The 17,833-nt window shown below is 38.3% G+C and overlaps 1 protein-coding gene across 1 annotated transcript in view; it reads right to left on the bottom strand.

Moving 5' to 3' along the window:
* LOC114052742 (cytochrome b-245 heavy chain) overlaps positions 1 to 17,833 on the bottom strand; it is a 46,771-nt gene that overhangs the window by 24,174 nt on the left and 4,764 nt on the right. Inside the window, exons 2-8 of the mRNA XM_027875457.1 lie at positions 17,273 to 17,337; positions 15,493 to 15,585; positions 13,713 to 13,823; positions 4,652 to 4,736; positions 3,724 to 3,878; positions 2,087 to 2,277; positions 744 to 873 (exon numbers count right to left, since the gene is read on the bottom strand). Of these exons, the coding sequence (XP_027731258.1) occupies positions 744 to 873; positions 2,087 to 2,277; positions 3,724 to 3,878; positions 4,652 to 4,736; positions 13,713 to 13,823; positions 15,493 to 15,585; positions 17,273 to 17,337 (830 nt within the window). The remainder of the gene's footprint in view (positions 1 to 743; positions 874 to 2,086; positions 2,278 to 3,723; positions 3,879 to 4,651; positions 4,737 to 13,712; positions 13,824 to 15,492; positions 15,586 to 17,272; positions 17,338 to 17,833) is intronic.

Below are 17,833 nucleotides of genomic sequence, written 5' to 3'. Positions count from 1 at the left end.
TGAAGCTCTGGAAGGATTTATCTTGAGAAAGGCAAATGTGTCACCATCCTCCTCTTTATGGATACTCCCCATGTTTAGGGCCACTGTAGACTAGTGAAAATATGCCTTCATGGTCTTAGTCAAGGACTGGCCTGGTAGCCTTAGATGCAGGCTTCCCTGGCTTACCCAGCAACAGTCCTATGTTATACCTATTACCAGTCTCTTTCTCCTGATATAAAACTACAGAGGAAGTGATTGGTTCAGGATATCTTTAATTCTCTGCTCAAACTTGACGTAGAATTCTCTCAGTAGAGAATAAACCGGTGGAGTTTTCTCCCTTTGTAACCCTGTCAGATACGTTATTGTGACCCTGAGCTGGAAGGGCAGAATTGCACTTTTTAAAATAATGTTTTATTCAGGTATATAACATATTGGCTATTTGTTATTAGAAATATGTTTGCAAATCATGGATCTGGCATGGCAGCAGAGATTGCTTTTTGGTGTGTCAAATGCTTGTCTCTCTGGTCAGGTCTTTAGACAAAAAATGCTCTACCCTAAGTAAACTTCATTGCATCTGCTAGGAGCAATTCAGTTGCATGTACCCATATCCTCTGATGTATTCAACACTTCACTATAGATTGTCATTTTCAAGTGAAGACATTATCCCATGATGTCATCGGTTCTCTCAGAAAAAACCAAGGATGAACAATAAAAACAATAGATTGTCATCGATAAGATGGTAATGAAAACATAATATGTTATACCATAGGAGGGTTGCCAGCAAATTGAGGGAAGGGACAGTTTCCTTTAGTTCCCCAAAAGGTGATGTTTTTCCAGCATTTTTCTGGGACGTGAATCAACAAATCTGCATTTGTCTGTCCACGTACAATCCTCCTGTTGCGGGGTAGGGGTGAGGTGGGGAGGAGATATGGAAAGGAAAGGAGAAGAAAAATCAGATTAATTAGTAGAAAGAAAATGAATTTTGTTTTCAGTCATTTTGAATACATTTTAAAATTGATTGCTGTTCCTTTCTTTTCTAAGGGATATCTTTGATACTTTTTATATAACTTCAGAACCATGAAGTTTTGGTTAGCAAAATAACCAGATTCTGCAAAAGATGGATTGGCAAAAGAGAAAATAATACATGTACTCCATCAGTAATTGTTTAATGTGTTAAAATTGAATTTCAATCTTCATCAATAATAATCTCAATTATATGGCACTTTAAAATCTACAAAGTATGTCCCTCACAACCCTGAGATGTAGGTAGGATAAGTTTTAATAACTCTATTTTACACATATACATGTGTCCAGGGTATGTGATTTCATGAATGTAGGGAAAATTCCCACGATGAAAGTATTCACCAATAGAGATCCTAGTTATTGTTGTTCAGTTGTTTCACTTGTGTCTGATTCTTTGTGACTTTCTTTGGGGTTTTCTTGGCAAAGATACTGGAGTGGTTTCCCATTTCCTTCTCCATCTTATTTTACAGATGAGGAAACTAAGGCAAACAAGGTTAAGTGACTTGCCCTGGGTTACACAGCTAGTAAGTGTCTGAGGCTGGATTTGAGCTCAGGTCCTCTTGACTCCAGACCCAGCATTCTATCCACTGAACCACCCACCTGCCCCTATCTTAACTTATCTTTTATTTAGTGGATAAATGCTAGGGAATTGTTTGAGACATGTAGAGATTAAATGACATCCTCAGGTCACATAAATATTAAATGACATCTTCAGGTCACACAACCAATATCAGAGGTGGAATTTGAACCCAAGTTTTTCTTACTCCAAGCTCAGCATTCTATCCCTTGTACCAACCTGCCTTTATCCCCATTTTACAGATGAGAAAATTGAGATTCATAAAGGATAAGTCACTTGCCCATGATTATATTGCTAATCAGTATCAGAATCAGGACTCAAAATCATGTCCAGTGCTCTTCCTGGTATATTATAAATCAAGCTCACTTTATGACAACCCTACATCACAGCAGTAAACATACTGACCAATGCTGGCAACTCAACTGTCCTCTTACCATCCTTTACCATAAATATTTAAACCAATAATTCTCAGATACTCACTGGAGTTCTGTCGAGTTCATTACTCACCCAGCTCCATGGATGGCAAGACCAATGAAGAAGATAACAAAGAGGTGATGAGTGAACCAAAAAACTTCAAAGTAAGACCTCCGGATTGTTTTGGTAGAGGAGGTTATGATCAGTATGAGGCACAATGTAATAACAACTCCAGTGATTCCAGCTAAGTAAGTGAAAGCCACATACAGGGCACCTTCAGGATTCTATAAAATATAAAGAGAAAACTATGTGTGGTTGTGTGGTAGTGAAGGTAATGGAGAGGTAGCTGCAGATGAAAACTATCACCTGGGGGTGACCAAAGGTCCCATACTCCTGAGACTATTCTCTACTTTTTCTCCTTTTTAAGCTCTGTGATAAAAGAAAGGAAGGAAGGAAGAGAGAAAGAAAGGAAGGAAGGAAAGAAGGAAGGAAGGAAGGAAGAAGGAAGGAAGGAAGAAGAAAGGAAGGAAGGAAAAAAGAAAGAAAGAAGAAAAAAATAAGGAAGAGAGAAAGAGAAAAAAGAAAGGGATAGGGAGGAAAAAGGAAGGAGAGAGGGAGAGAAGGGGAGAAGAGGGAAAGTAAAACAGAGAAAGAGAAAATGAAAAAGAGAGAGAGAAAGGGAAGGAAGCAACAAAAGGAAGCACAAAATAAGAAAAAAGAAAAGAACGAAGGTAAAGAAAGAAAAAGGAGGGGAAAAGAGAAGAGAAAAGAAGAGAGAAGAGAAGAGAAAAAGTCTTCTGTAGCTAAGCTGTAATTCATTTTATCTTGAGTTTAACAATGAAAAAATGCACATTGGGAGCTGCTCTGAAGGCAGTGGCTGCTCTTCCTTCTTTCCATGCATCTCGACTTGAAACAAAGAGCTACAGTTTGATTTTTCATATGTATTTTGGTCAATTCTCTTTTGGAGAGGTAACCTCAAGAACAGGCCCTTCTAATTATACAGATTTGAGCCTTATACCCCTAACAGATTCTAAGAGGGTAATGACTTATCCCTGCCCACCTCACCACCCTACCCTCTAAAGGAGTTAATATAACACAGAATCTGTTATTTTTAATGAATGCATGCATAAATGAATAAATAAATGAATGAAGGAGTGTAGGAAAGAAGAGCCTTCTTTTAGACCCTGGATTGTCTCAGCCCAGCTGCACCTACAAGAATTGTTTAATATGTAGGGGTTTTGGGGGGGTTGTGTGTTTTGTTGGGGTTTTTTGCATAATAATGGGAAGCAAACAAACAAAAAAGAGCAAAGCAATCTTTTTCTATTACATGAAAACCAGCAAGTAAAAAGGCTAGCTCAAGACGCTTTGAGTTGGGGAGTAATTTGTGTTCTTTCCTGCTCTGAATCATTTGACCTCTAAAATGATCATGTATGACAGCCTGAACAGTGCATAGGTGCAGCCACATAAGAAATTGCCTCCTCTGACCACAGAAGGGCACCTCTTTTGTCTCCCCCTCCCACCACTAGCCATATACACTCCCCACCAGTAGCCATTTAACCTACAAAGGTCTCTCATCCCTCTGAGTCTTTACCACATTCCACTCTTGCTCTGTAGGTAAGAAACACTGAGACTTTTTTTTTTCTGGCCAGAGTACTACATATTCTGGGACCCACTACTCAGTACTAATCAACTAGGCTCCTAAACATTGCTCAGGACAAAAGGGTGCTTACCTTATATGACTTTGAAACAAAATTAACGTAAGTTTGGCCAAGAGATGGGTTATCTTCAAGCTCAGAGAGGGCAATTGAATAATTATCAGAGTGAGTTTTGGACTTCGCATTCACCAACCACTCCACATTAAAGAGATGAGCAACGGTATGAATTGCTGAGGATGTCAGAAGAAAAGAGAAAGATATAGAAAAATAAAAAACAGAAACAACGGAGTGAATATTTTGCAAATTCCTGTTAGGATAGATACTCAAGAAGTAACCCTTGACTATATCATATGGAGAGTGGCTGGCATGTTAGGGGTGGCAAGGGGAAGGATCTCTAGAGATCCTCTACAGAGAGGCAGCATGGTATAAGGGAAAGAGCACTACTAGACTGTGAGTAAGAAGATAGTCTATTCAGGCTTAGCTACTAATTGTGTGGCCTTGGGTATGTCATTCAAACCCCAGCCTCCGTTTTCTCACCTGTAAAATGGAGGGAAAGGAGCAAGGAGTTGGGTTAAATCGTCTCTGATTTTCACTCGGTCTCTAAATCTATACTTCTAAGATCCTATGAATTCAACAGATCCTTCCAGCTCTATCATGCTTGGTTTCTGAAAGCAATTAGCTATGTCTCCAACTCTCTCATCTTCCTTGGTCAGTCAAATAGGACTTCTAGAGGCCTAAGATTAGACCTTCCCTAGGGAGACATTCCTTCTTAAAAGTGAAAATTTTTCAAAAGTTGAAAGAATGGCAATCTGATGACAGAATAGTAGGAAGTATGTTGAATATTTTAAGGAAAGGAACACTATGGATAATCCTCTTAGATCTGGCATTACCTATGAAAACTGTCCCTACCTGAAAGACTAACCAAATATTTTTAAGAATGTGGAAAACCTCTATTCTCCCATTTTCATAAAGTGTAAAGTTAAAAGATTCTCAAAAATCTCACCAGTGTGAAGAGCAATCATCCATGCCACCATTTTATGAAAGGTCAGGTTCCGGTCCAATTGTCTCCGTATACGTGTTGAACAGCACTAAAACCAAGAAAGAAAAAATCAACAGAGATTTCAAGCAGTGATATAGAATATCACCCAGGGAACTCAAGATGTATCTATCTATTCTATTCTATCTATCTGTCTATCTATCTATCTATCTATTTCACTAGCTGAGATTAAAATGTGATTCTGAATATTTCATACTAGTATTTTGAATTTTTCACGTCACATGTAATTGAATTGACATTTGACATTAAATTGTTTTATGATAAATTTAATTACTGAGGTGCCCAGATACCTCCTCACTGTCTGTGACACAATTGGAGGATTACTCTTAATCTGTTATTAAAATTTCCATTAGGGTTTAAGGACCTTTACTTTCGTTGTTCTGTCACCACAACCTTGAGTAATATATAAACACAAATGATAAATGTAGTTGTTGCTTCTACATTTCCTTTTTCATCTATATGGAGACCCTAAAGACTGGAGAACCTTCCAAGAAGGGAGAAGTGTAGACCAGAACTTGTGAAACCCACCACCAGCAACAAAATTGCTCAACTCTCTAGGACCAAGAAAGAATAGCAGAACCTGCCCAAGTGTGGTCTGGGCCAGGAAGCTACGCCATAGGATAAGGGTGCCATTTCTGTGATATACCATCATCTTTCTGTTACTGCTTTCCTTTTCTAGCCATTATGATTCAGATTTCTATAAGAAAGAAGTGAGCAATAAGTAAGTGCCTGGAGCATGTGGGATGGGAAAAATGGTTGGGGAAGATGTAGAAGGAAGGAAACAAGTATTGATCAAGTGCCTGCTAGATGCTATTCACTGGGCTAAGTACTTTGCAAATATTATGTTAGTTGATCCCCACAACAACCTTGGGAAGTAAGTACTATCATTATCTCTGTTTTACAGTTGAGGAAACTGAGTCTCAAGACGGAGGTTAAGTGACTTGCTCAGAGTCATGTAGCTAATAAGTATCTGAGGCTGGATTTGAACTTAGGTCTTCCTGATTCTAGGCCCAGTGTGCTATTTACTGGGCTACCAACTGCTTCTAGCTGTGGCTAGACAAATCTATGTGAAAAAAAAAAATTCTAGAGATTTTAGGAGGCAGTAAACTTACTATGAGTCAATAGTACGTCAAGATAGGCAAAAACAGCTATGGAAAGCTTAGGCTGTATTGTGAGTATTAGAGTGTCCAGCTGTAGATACCACATATGAGGAAGGAATCTGACAAACTGGAGTATATCTAGCAGCACTTTTTAAACTGTGAGTTGCAACCCTATATGGGGTCATGAAAAATTTGGCAACAGTAAAAGGTTTCTGAATGCACAAAGACCAAAAATTAGTTAAAAATAAAACACATAATGAATCCATGGTTTTTCTGGCAGTGCTTGCCTGTATCACAGTGAACAACTTCACTGCAGCCTTGGTTCTGGAAGCGTGCGCACTTTGCACTGCATACACCCTCAGGCCACGAAACACCAGCAATGCTGCCAAAACTTGAAAAGAGGTCTAGAGTGAAAAACAGTTTAAGAAACCCTGATCTAGAGCAGTTCTACCAAGGTATTGAAGGGATTGGAGGCTATGATCTAGGGCTACCAGAATACTTTTTCTGAAGAAGCACCTTGGGGTAGGGGGAGGGGAGTGGGATTGTGATAACTATGTTCAGGTATTGTAAGAGCTGTCATGTGAAAGGGAGATTCAACTTGTTCCATTTGGCTGGCCCCAAAGGGCAGAATCAGGAAAGAAGCAGATTTAGGTTTGATGTAAGGAAACATTTCCTTTCAATTAAAGCAACTAAAACATAGAATGCCTGCCTCTGGAGGTCATGAGTTCCCTTTCTTTGTAGGTTTTCAAGAGAAGGCTTGACAACTTGTTGTTGAGTCAATGATTTGATTCAATTCAACAGCATGGCACCAGAGGCCTAGCAGGAGCTGGTCTTCTGCCTGTGAGGACCTAAGACACAACGGATGCCTGGTGCCCACCTTTATCCCTTCTCTGTGATTCACACAGGTCATCTCCACCTGATTGTCCCATTGTAATCTCAAACTCAGTATGTTTCCAATTGAATTCATAGTCTTCTCAAAATGATCCCTCTTCAAAACTTACTCATTTCTGTTGATGGTACCACCATCTTCTTAGTCATTTATATTCAAAACTTTAGAATCACTTTAGACTTTACTGTTTCTGTTATTCCCTGGTTGCCAAGTTCTGTCAATTCTCTTCTTTCCCCAACATCTACTAAGTTTGTCCCCTTCTCTCCATCCACTCATCATTCAAACTATCTGTCTAAGCTATTTCAGCAGTCCCAAACTGGAAACTAAGAAGTATCTACCTATTGGAAAATGACTAAGTAAACTATAGTATACCACAATGCTACAAGAAATAATAAAATAGACAGTTTCAGAAGAAACTGGGAAAACCTCCATAAATTGAGGCAGTGAAGTGATCAGAGATAAAACAATTTACATGATGACAACATAATAGAGAAAACCAATTTTGAAAGACTTCAGAACTCAGACTAATGCAATGATAAACCATGAGTCCAGAGGCCTGAAGATGAATCATGCCACCTACCTCCTGCCAATGAGACAATGATCTTAAAATATATAATGAGACAAACATTTTTGAACATGGCCAATGTGGGAATTTGTTTTCCTAGGAAATGCATGTTTGTTATGAGTTTTTATTACTGTTGTTCAATTAGAGAGGGTACATAGAATGGATGGAGAAATAATAAATGCTTGCAAAAATAAAGAAAACAATTTGAGACAAAAAAAAAATCTTGCTAAGGAAAAAGCAAGCAGTATTATTGCCCAGTCTAAAAGCTTTCAGTAGGTGGAGGGGGTAAAGAGTTTGGAAAGTGGTAACTCCTTATTAAAGGGGGTTGAAGGACAGTGACTCATATTATTACTAGGACAAAATATAGTCTTGCTAACCCAGAACTTAAGGTCTTTCACAATTGAGCACCAACCTAAAATTCCAACTTCATTTCATGCAACTCCTCTTCATACAGTCTACATTCTAGCCAAAATGATCTGTTAACTCTTCCTTGAACTTGGCAAACCAAGCCCTATCTCTCTATATTTTTTGCAAGCTATATGCCATAGATGACTCAGCTCTGCCTTTCAGAGACCATATTTGAGATCATATTTGCAAAACATTTGGTACAGTGCCTGCCACATAGTAAGTGCTTAATAAATGCTTATTCTTTTATCCTCCTTGCCTTCCTTCAAGATACAGTTCTTAAGCTATGACTTCTGCAGTCATCCCTCATCTTCCCAGCTGAAAGTGGTCTTTCCCTCCAGAAATATTTTTAGAGCACCTCATCTGGACCTTTCCTTAGTTCATTGAGTAAGTAGGTTGGGACAGTGCATAGAGCATTGAGCTTGGAGTCAGAAAGACCTGACTTTTATTCCTGCCTCTCATATTGACTAACTGTGTGACCCTGGACAAGTCACTAAACTTCAGTTTCTTCCTCTTTAAAAATGGGGAAATAGGATTTACTTTGAACAGTTGTGAAGGAACAAAAGAGAAAATATGTCAAGGGCTTTGCAAACCTTAAAGCAGTATGTATGTGAGAGCTGTTATTATTATCTCATGATTCTTGCACACACACTTGCATTCACAGCACAATAACTTCCTCCCCTCCCCTGGTTTCATCTGGTAGAATGCAAGTTCCTCAAGGTTGAGATTGTGTTATTTATGTCATTATAGGTTCGTTGAATGGATTTGAATGTTTCATTCAGACATGATCAAAAGATATGAAAAGCAGTACATTATAGCAGACAGAGAGCCAGCTTCAGAGTCTGGAAGCCCTGGGTTTAAGTCCTACTCCTCAGTCAACTGGTTGTATAGCCCTGGGCAATTCATATAACTTCTCAATGCCCATGGGCAACTTTTTAAGGCTATAAATTGTATAGCAGTTGCTGATATACTATGATAGAGGGAGTTTCCTCACCAGGAATTCCCATATGAATGAAATAATAATAGATACGGTAAAAAGTGAGTAAATGTTTTCTCAAACATTACCCATACAAAACATATATAAAATATATTTACAGATAGAAATATAATATGTAATGATATTTCAATGTGTCAATATCATACATATACATACATATACACACATATGTATATGTGTGTATATCTATCTATCTATCTATCTATCTATCTATCTATCTATCTATCTATCTATCTATCTATCTAACTATTGTTCCCTAGCTAACAGCCACCACACTCTTTCCTCTTCTTTTCTTCAGGTCAATTTCTCACCTAACTGAAGAGTTTTCAAAAATGGTGATATCTCCTTGCTAGATTTAAAGAAAAATAATTATGTTCTATCATGGATCTGTAGTATTTCTATTGTCTTACCCACACTACCTCCATCATCATTGGCAAATATCATTGTCCTTATCATTTTTTTCTGGTGACAGATGGTTTATTTGGAGGAAATTATAATTTGGCACAAATTAATTATATGCCATATATTTTCATGATCAAAGTTATGAGACTGTTCATGGAAAAGAATCAATTTAAGACATAGGATGCATAAGCTAAAATATACACATAGGGAAGAATGAGAACCAAATGGTTTTTCTCATTATTTAATGACCTTTGGATAGATTTCAAGGAATATTGATAATGTTCAAAATTTTTAAATGAAAAAACTAATAAAGTTCATTAAAATATTTATGCTACACTTATACTATATATATACTACTATTTATACTAAGCTGCACTCCTGTATTTACATAAACACAACAGTTCTAAATGTAATGCATCATCCCAGGTTTGTTAAATGTCTAGTACATATAACATAGAATAAATAAAATTTGAATTACTTATCATAGATCCTGACTCCTGACATCTCAAAAATTAGTTACGAAAAACCCAGCTCGAACAAGCAGTTCATAACACACAGAAACATACACCAAGCAAATTTATAGGTTTTATGATCTTTGGGCTTTCCATGATAATGAACCCCACAGTCTTTCATTGAAGAAAAAAATTCTAAGGTTTGGTGGGGAGTTTAAAACACATATGGTGTTGAAAGTCATCAGAGAGTTGCTTTCAGTGTCTGGTCTAAAATACTAAATGATATGTCTGGACATTTAAATGGCACAGATGGGGAATTCCATTTGAAGTCCTACTCTGGTAAACTCTTGAAAAAAGAGATGACCCTGAGTTTTCTGAGGGATATACAAGTAGAACAGAAACCCAGGAAGGTCCTACAAAGTGGAAAAGTCTTTGAGGACAGGCCTGGAAAAGGGTGAGTCTAAAAATAGTCATGCTGAGCAAGGATGACCTTGTTAACCAAAGGTTGGCCACTAGATTATTTCTTTCCCCCCAGAACCTCATGAAACTTCCTGAGTAGTGAATACTGAATAGTGTGGAAGGGGTTCAACGTGCATTGCTGGATGGAGGATACACAGTGATAAAATAAGAGATCTTTTGAAGCCTTCTGGTGTGTAAGGGCAATACATAACAACATCAACAATAATAATAACTATCATTTATATAGCACCTACTATGTGCCAGGCACTATGCTAAGTGCTTTACAAATATTATCTCACCTGAGTCTATATGGATTCAAGATGTTGAAAAATAAACTGTTAAGTAGATAATACATTAGATTTATAAAAAAAAGTAACCAATATTCAGTAATAAGTCAGAGCAACTGGCCTGGCACTCATGTATTCTCTGTGCCCCATTTGGTGTTGTTGGAGGCCAAAAAATCCAAAGAAAGGTCACTGGATATACTGGTTATGAGAAACACATTCCCTTGGGGACATAGCTTCTTCCCTCCATCACTAAAGAGGGAGTGAAAGAACTTTTTGTAAGTCAGTCAGTCAGTTAACAAGCATTTATTAAGCACCTGCTATGTGCCAGGCCCTGTGCTAAGTTCTAGGGAAACAAAGGCAAAAAAAAAAAGTCTCTACTCTCAAGGAGTTCAAAGTTTAATGGGGGAAATACATACTGGCTTCAATTGTGTCTTCACACTGCTCACAGCAGGGCTCCATATCAGCACCATTTCTGCCTGGAGTACTAGGGAGATAACTAGATGAAAAGTCAGAAATCTTGAGTTCAGGTCAACTTCTCCTAATCAGTCAGAGCAGCTGGCCTCCAATTCTCCCTCTTACACCCTGCTCCAAAGCACAGTGCCCAGAGCACTGCCCCTCCTTATCTTGTGGTGAGGTTGCCTTTGAGCCCCCAATTATAGGATCTTAGGATTGGGAAGGACTTAGAGTGATCCAGGAGTCCAGCCTCCTTCATTTAATGCAATTTTTGTTACCCCATCTTTCAAAGGGGGAAACTGAGGCTCAGGTAGATTATAGTACTTTGCCAAGGTCATATATCTAGTTATCAGCAGAGCCAGGCCTAGAACAGGGTTCAGACTCCTAGGCTAATGTTCACTTCGTGACACCATGCTCCTATCAGTGTCGTAGTCGATGTAGAGGCAGCCTCAAAGCCAGGAAGACCTGGGTTCAAAGGCTGCCTCGGACACATACTGGCTGTGTGATCCTGGACACACAGTGATTCTCAGTGCTCTGGACAACACGACTATTAATTGCTGGAAAGATGCCACCCTATATTGATAGAGTTTCCTTCCTTGGGAATTTCACAGGTCCGGAGCTCTCTCGCTGTTTCTATCTCTGTCTGTGTCTCTCCCTCTCCCTATGCTTCTCTCTCCTTCCCTCACTCTTGATTACAATGAAGATCATGATGATACCTACCATCACAAATAGATTGCTAACGAGAGATAACAGCCTGACTGCAATGCACTGGGATTGCAAATTAGTTCCATGGGGTAATAGAGATTTCTTCATGGACTACCCTGATGAAAACGTTGTCTGTTTCTCATTATTCACTTCCTCTACCATAGATTATCAGAAGAGAGAGAAAATAAGGGGGGAGGGGCTAGGGGTGGGGGGAGGAATACCAGGAAGGAGAATGCATCTTTAAAGAGGAGCTTGAGCAGGGGTGTGCTCCAATGGGTTTTTGGGAAGTCAATTGCTAAATTTTCAGTGTAAACATTTATATCTCATAAATCAACAAACCTACAAATTAGGGCTTGATTTATTGTTTTGTTGACTGTCTAGACTGATTGCATCAAGCTAAAATAGAAAAGGGGGTCACTAACCCATCCAGAAGAATCTGTGCCTGATATACATATTGACAGTTTTTAAAATGTAATATTATCTATGTTTTATTGAATTTTTACTTATCTTGTTAAATATTTCCCAATTCTATTTTATTCTGGTTATTCAGGAGTCTTGTGGGCCATGAGTTGTGAGAAGATTACGATCAATTCTGTATCATTCTCTTATTGATCCTGTTTATAAGTAATTGATTTTGTCCTGTAACTGATTTTGTCCTGTAACTCCTTAAGAGTCATGGTCCTTCATTATTAGGCTCCTCATGAGTTCAACTTTCAACCAATCCATGGTGATTCCATGACTTTTCCTCAGGCTGAGATGAAACCTCGCAGATACTTACTACAGATATAGTTAGTGATATGTAAACTGCACCCAGTTATATAATAAGGATGTGTTAAGTTCCTCCTTTGTCCAAACTGCTGGGCCCAGAGTGAATGATTGATTCTGAGTTTAAAAAGTCATACTTGCTAATGTGTGGCTTACTCATCACAAACAAGAAGTTGATCACGACATCAACCAGAAAAACTTCATAAATTTTCTTAAAGCATCTCAAATTCCTCAACGTTCTTCCTTCCGGGGGAAGTTGAAGAGGAGGGTCTGATGAATGGTGAAGGAAATGAGTAACATGGCCATTTTCTCTTCTACTTCATAGTTTATAAAAACTGCCTAGCAAATAACCCAAATTAAGATAAGAATCTCTGTTAGGTTTTACATCCTAAATATGGAAACTGAATTGGACCCTAATAAAGATGAAAAAGTTAAAACATGGAATCCTATAGGTCTTAAAAAAAAACAAGCCTTTCTCAAGTCTTTCTACTTTTGGGGAAAAAAAGAAATACAGATATGTGTGTATGTATGTATGTATGTATGTACATATATATATATATTTAGATAGATAGAGAGATAGATAGATAGATAGATAGATAGATGAACGGATGTGTATTCCCTATTTTCTACTCACACTACCACCACCCTGATACAGTCTCATCACCTCATGCCTGGACTGTTGCAATAGCTGGTGACCCACCGCTAGCCTCATGTCGACACCATTCCAATCTGTCCACTACTCAGCTGCCACCATGATCTCTGTAAAGCTCAGGCCTGATCAGCTTTCTACCAGTCCCCCACTTCCAATAAATTTCAGAGCTTTCCTATGACCTCCAGTGAGGATCAAATATAAAATTTGGTTTTAGTATTTAAAAATTTATTATTTAAAGCCCTCCACAATCTGGCTTCTTCCTACCTTCCCACTCTTCTAACCCCTCATTTCTCTCCATATACTCTGTGATCCAGCGACACTAGATGTTCATGATGTTCCTTACATTCTATTACACCCCAACTCTAGACTCTGTGCCTTTTCATGGGTTGTCCCCATGTTTCCCCTCCACTGACTTCCTTCAAGACTGAGCTCAAATCCTGGCTTCTTCAGGAAGCCTTTCCCAGGCTTCCAGTCTGCTAGTGCCTTCATTCTGAGAGTAACTTCAGTTTTACACTATATTCTCTCTGTGTATATACACTTATGTATGTATACATATATATGATGTGTACGTGTATTTGCATATATGCACATATTAATATGTCTGTGAACATATGCGTGTATGTATGTATATCTGTCTATATGTATAGCTAGCTAGCCAGCTAGTCTAATTTTTAACCCATTAGAATGTCAGCCCCCTGAGGGCAGGAACCATGTTTTTGCTCATTGACTGACTGACTGAGGACACTTGTTTGGCTTGCTCCTAGGAAAGAGCAATGGGCCATTAAATATGAGAATCTGAAAATGTGAAGAATGCAATGGATTCCTTTCTGGCACAAGAGCAGCTCAGATACAACAAATGGCTTTTCTTTATCTTACCGCACTAGAGCCTCTGAGGAAGGAGAGCAGGTTTCGACAGACAGGCAACAGGATCAGCATGCAGTTGAAATTCAGGCAAGCAGCAGGGGCTCTTGCTAAGTTCAGGGCAGGCTAGAATCCAATGCAAGAGGGGTGGAGTGAATTTTAGTCATTTTTTTTTCTTTTTTAAAGCATAAATGTTGAGTTTTGAGAATGGGTATCCAAAGGTCCTGAACCAATGGCAATTTAGTTCAGGATTGGTCTTTTGAGTATGAAGCGGTGCCTTTTTAAAGGCCCTATGCTTGTTTAGGCTAACTCAGACTAAATTCTTATTAATCAGGCTAGGAACCTTTCCTTGGAGTTACCCAGAGTCTTCTGGGCTTTGTCTTATGATTGTAACCACTGAAAGAACCACAGGACCTGGGAGGGAGAGGGCAGGGAGCAGCGGGACTGGAAAGAAGTCTCCCTGAGTACAATAGTCTTCCCTGAACCACCATTTTGTTCAACAGGAAATTCTGTTGGCAGTTCATGAACACCTTCTTCAAGAGAAGAGGAATAATTTCTATTTCTAATGAAGAGAAGACCCAGAAGTTAAAATATAATTCTGAGCTCTGTTTCCCCTTTTCCCCAGTTCCTAAGCTCCATCTTAGCCTGTTTATTTGGGTATGATCATTTAGATAGTTCCCCAAAGTCTTCAAGAGGAGAGAGGGGAAAAAACATTTTTTTGAAAAGAAGAAATGATGCCTGGGAGCAGGTATCCCATACATAAAAATCATGTGCAATCACTTACAGGATGGGATTTGACGAACTTCCAAAAGCCCACCTCCCTCAAAATGAATCTTCTATTGGCTTTCCATGGCAAAGATCTTCCTTCCTACCTGACCTGAGATTTTAATTCAGCAACAAACATAGATCCATGTCTATAGAAGACCACTATTAAATTGCCCTTGTGTTTCTTGGGAAGGCGTTGGCAGCCTTGACTTCCTCATCTGCCATTGCTAATCTGTCACATTAACTAATTGTAACTTTGGAAGGTTACAGAGAGTCATGGAACATGACAGTGAGAAGTTCTGGGTCTTGGTCATGGGAAGAAAGGAAAGAAGGGGACCCTGGAAAGTAAGAATTTATTTATTTATTTATTTGTGAGAGAAAAGGAAAGGGAGGGACTGAAGGGGAAGGTGACAGCAATAAGGGGAATACTGAAGGCAAACTCATCAACCTCACTTTTGCCCCAGCCCAGGCATGCCCCAGACCCAAAGGGATCTATTAATATGTCAATAGTATATAATAAGATTTATTATTCTTATTTTTATATCATCATTAAATTCATCATTATTATTCAAACACTTGACTATTGCTATTTGCTAAGTCATATAAAGGTTACTTTCAGTACACAGAAAAGTCTTCCCAAGAGGAAACATATCTGCTAAGGCTCATTTTTTAAAAATGCAAAAGGCAGCACACTCTATATAATTATTATAACTCCTGTATATTATATTAAAGCAGAGATTCTTGACCTGAGATCATTAAAACATTTTTTTGATAATTGACTTTAAATATAATTGGTTTCATTTTTTATTCTTTTGTATTTTGTTATGCATTTAAAAGCATTATGTTGAAGAGGGGTCTATAGGCTGCATGAGATTGCTAAAAGGGACTGTGATACAAAAATGCTAAGAAACCCTATATTAAAAAATTTCATTTCTCAGAGTAGAAGAAGATGGTTAAGGAAAAATTAAAAGGGATATTGAAAAATGACTATAACATGAGAATTTTGACTGCAGGAAGGCTTTATACTTACCCCAAGAAGCTTACGTGTATAAAAAAATCTTCTATGGTCATAAACTTGGTAGTACCACACAAAGAGGAAGGCGTTTAAGCCTAGCCACACAAGCTGCACAGAACAGAGAATTTTGTAAAACAATGTCTTCACATGCATTACAGTAGGTAGATACCATGAAGAATTTCATTTCCCCCTATGACCATTGCCTGTCAACTTCTGATCAGGATCCCCAGGGAGTGGGCAGCTAAAGTAGCATAAGCTCTCTCCTGGAACTGCACCAAGATTACTAAAACACAGTACATCCCGATGCAAACCTCTTGGTCTCTTTGAGCCTTAATTTCCTCAGTTGATGGTACAGTGGATAGAGGACCTAGGGTGAGGAAGACCTACCTCAGGTTCAAATCCCTTCTCAGACACTAGCTGTGTGACCGTGGGAAAGCCACTTAACTTCAATTTGCCTCGGTTTCCTCAACTGTGAATGGGGATAATAATAGTGCCTACCTCATGGAGTTGTTATGAGGATCAAATGAGATATTTGTAAAATGCTTAGCACAATGACTGTTTCTTTCCTTCTTTCCCATTTATAAAATAGGATTACTCAAACTTGTGCCACCTATTTCACAGGGCTGTTCTGAAAGCAAAAATAAAATGCAAAGCATTTTGTAAATTGTAAAGCACTACATAGGGGACAGCTAGATGGCCCAGAGGATGGAGTACCAGGCCTGGAGTCAGGAAGATTCATGTCCCTGAGTTCAAATCTGGCCTCAGACACTTACTAATTGTGTGACCCTGGGCAAGTCACTTAACCCTGTTTGCCTCAATGTCCTCATCTGTAAAATGAAGGAAATGGCAAACCATTCCAGTATCTTTGCCAAGAAAATCCCATATGGGGTTACAAAGAGTTGGACATGACTGAAAAATGACTGAACAACAATAATAAAAGCACTATGTGAAGGTAACTCATCTCTTCCTTCTCCTTGTTCTCTTTCTCCTTATCTTTCTCTTCCTTCTCCTTAACTACCAAGGGCACCCATTTTGCTCACTCACTTTCCTATTCTACTCCTATGTCACTCTTCCTGATTACCTATTGTCATTTTAATTGTGCTTATCCAATTTTCCTTATTGCTGAAATATATAAAATAATATAAATATAGATTAAGAAAAATATAATTTTTATTAATTTATTTTGCTTTATCAACAATTACTTCCATAAACTTTTGAGTTTTAAATTTTTCTCCCCCTCCCTCCCTACTTCCCTCCCCAAGACAGCATGCAATCTAATGTATGCTATACATATACATTTCTATTAAATGTATAGAAAAATATAATTATAAAAAATATAAATAAAAATAATATAAAATATATATATATATATATATCTTTTTTTCTAACTTTTTTTCCCTTTACTTCTTTTTTCCAGGCTCTGACCTTAGATAAGTATTTATAAGAAAACTTTTAAGATTAAGTTAATTTTTTTTTAAAAGATACCACTCTAAGGCTGTTGTCTTGTCCAGGGGGCAGATCTTACACTAGAGAAATCGGGTCTGGCCCAAGAAGTTCATGAAGAAAAGAGAGAAAAGAAAGAGAAACTGTTTCATCTTCTCACTCAAGGTCCCATAGGCTTTTCCCACATGCTGCATTTACTTTTTGAAGAGGAGAAGTAGAGAGCATGGACAGTCTCCAGGGTTCTCAGTGGGAAAGGGAATGGTGACCAGTCTTGGGATAAAAATATGAAAAGCTCTTCTGGGTGAGGATAAGGATCAGCCCAGAATTGACCCAGCCTTCGGGGGTCCTTTACTTCTGATTCCCTCAGGTGTTCACACTCAGCTGTGGTTGCCACAGATCTGCTCTGCTCTGCTCTGCCTTTAAGCGGTCAAGGCCATAAAAAAAATAGAAGACTAAGAGGCCATAAAAACCAAAAGACTATAAAAAACTTGTCTTTTTTACATTTAAAAACAAAACAAAAACAAGAGCTACTTCTCTTTTTCCCATATCAATCTTTTTTTAAAAAACATTTTATTTTATTTTATTTTTTTACATTCATCACTGTGACTGTACCTGTCTCAGGTCTTTAAGTCACTTGGATGGATAACATTTTGGTGAGTATGCTTAGGGGGAAGCCCAGGGTTCTTCTGAACCCAGCCACTATGAAAGTGACTCACAGTCAAGGTTACTCGGTAGCCCTGAGGAATCAAAGGTGTAGGTCCAAGGTCTCAGCAAACCTGTTTTACCTGCTTTCATCCATTAGAGATTCTCTTTTGTCTAATTGGTTTCTAATTTCAAAGCTTCCAAAAGGAAGAACAAAAATACTAGCCTCCACTTTTTCTACAGAGCTATCTTTTTTCTTTCTTTCTTTTTT

The sequence above is a fragment of the Vombatus ursinus genome, unplaced genomic scaffold, assembly GCF_900497805.2.
Source record: "Vombatus ursinus unplaced genomic scaffold, bare-nosed wombat genome assembly UNPS02014809.1, whole genome shotgun sequence".
Lineage (NCBI taxonomy): Eukaryota > Metazoa > Chordata > Mammalia > Diprotodontia > Vombatidae > Vombatus > Vombatus ursinus.
This window is presented reverse-complemented; position numbering and strand designations above follow the sequence as displayed.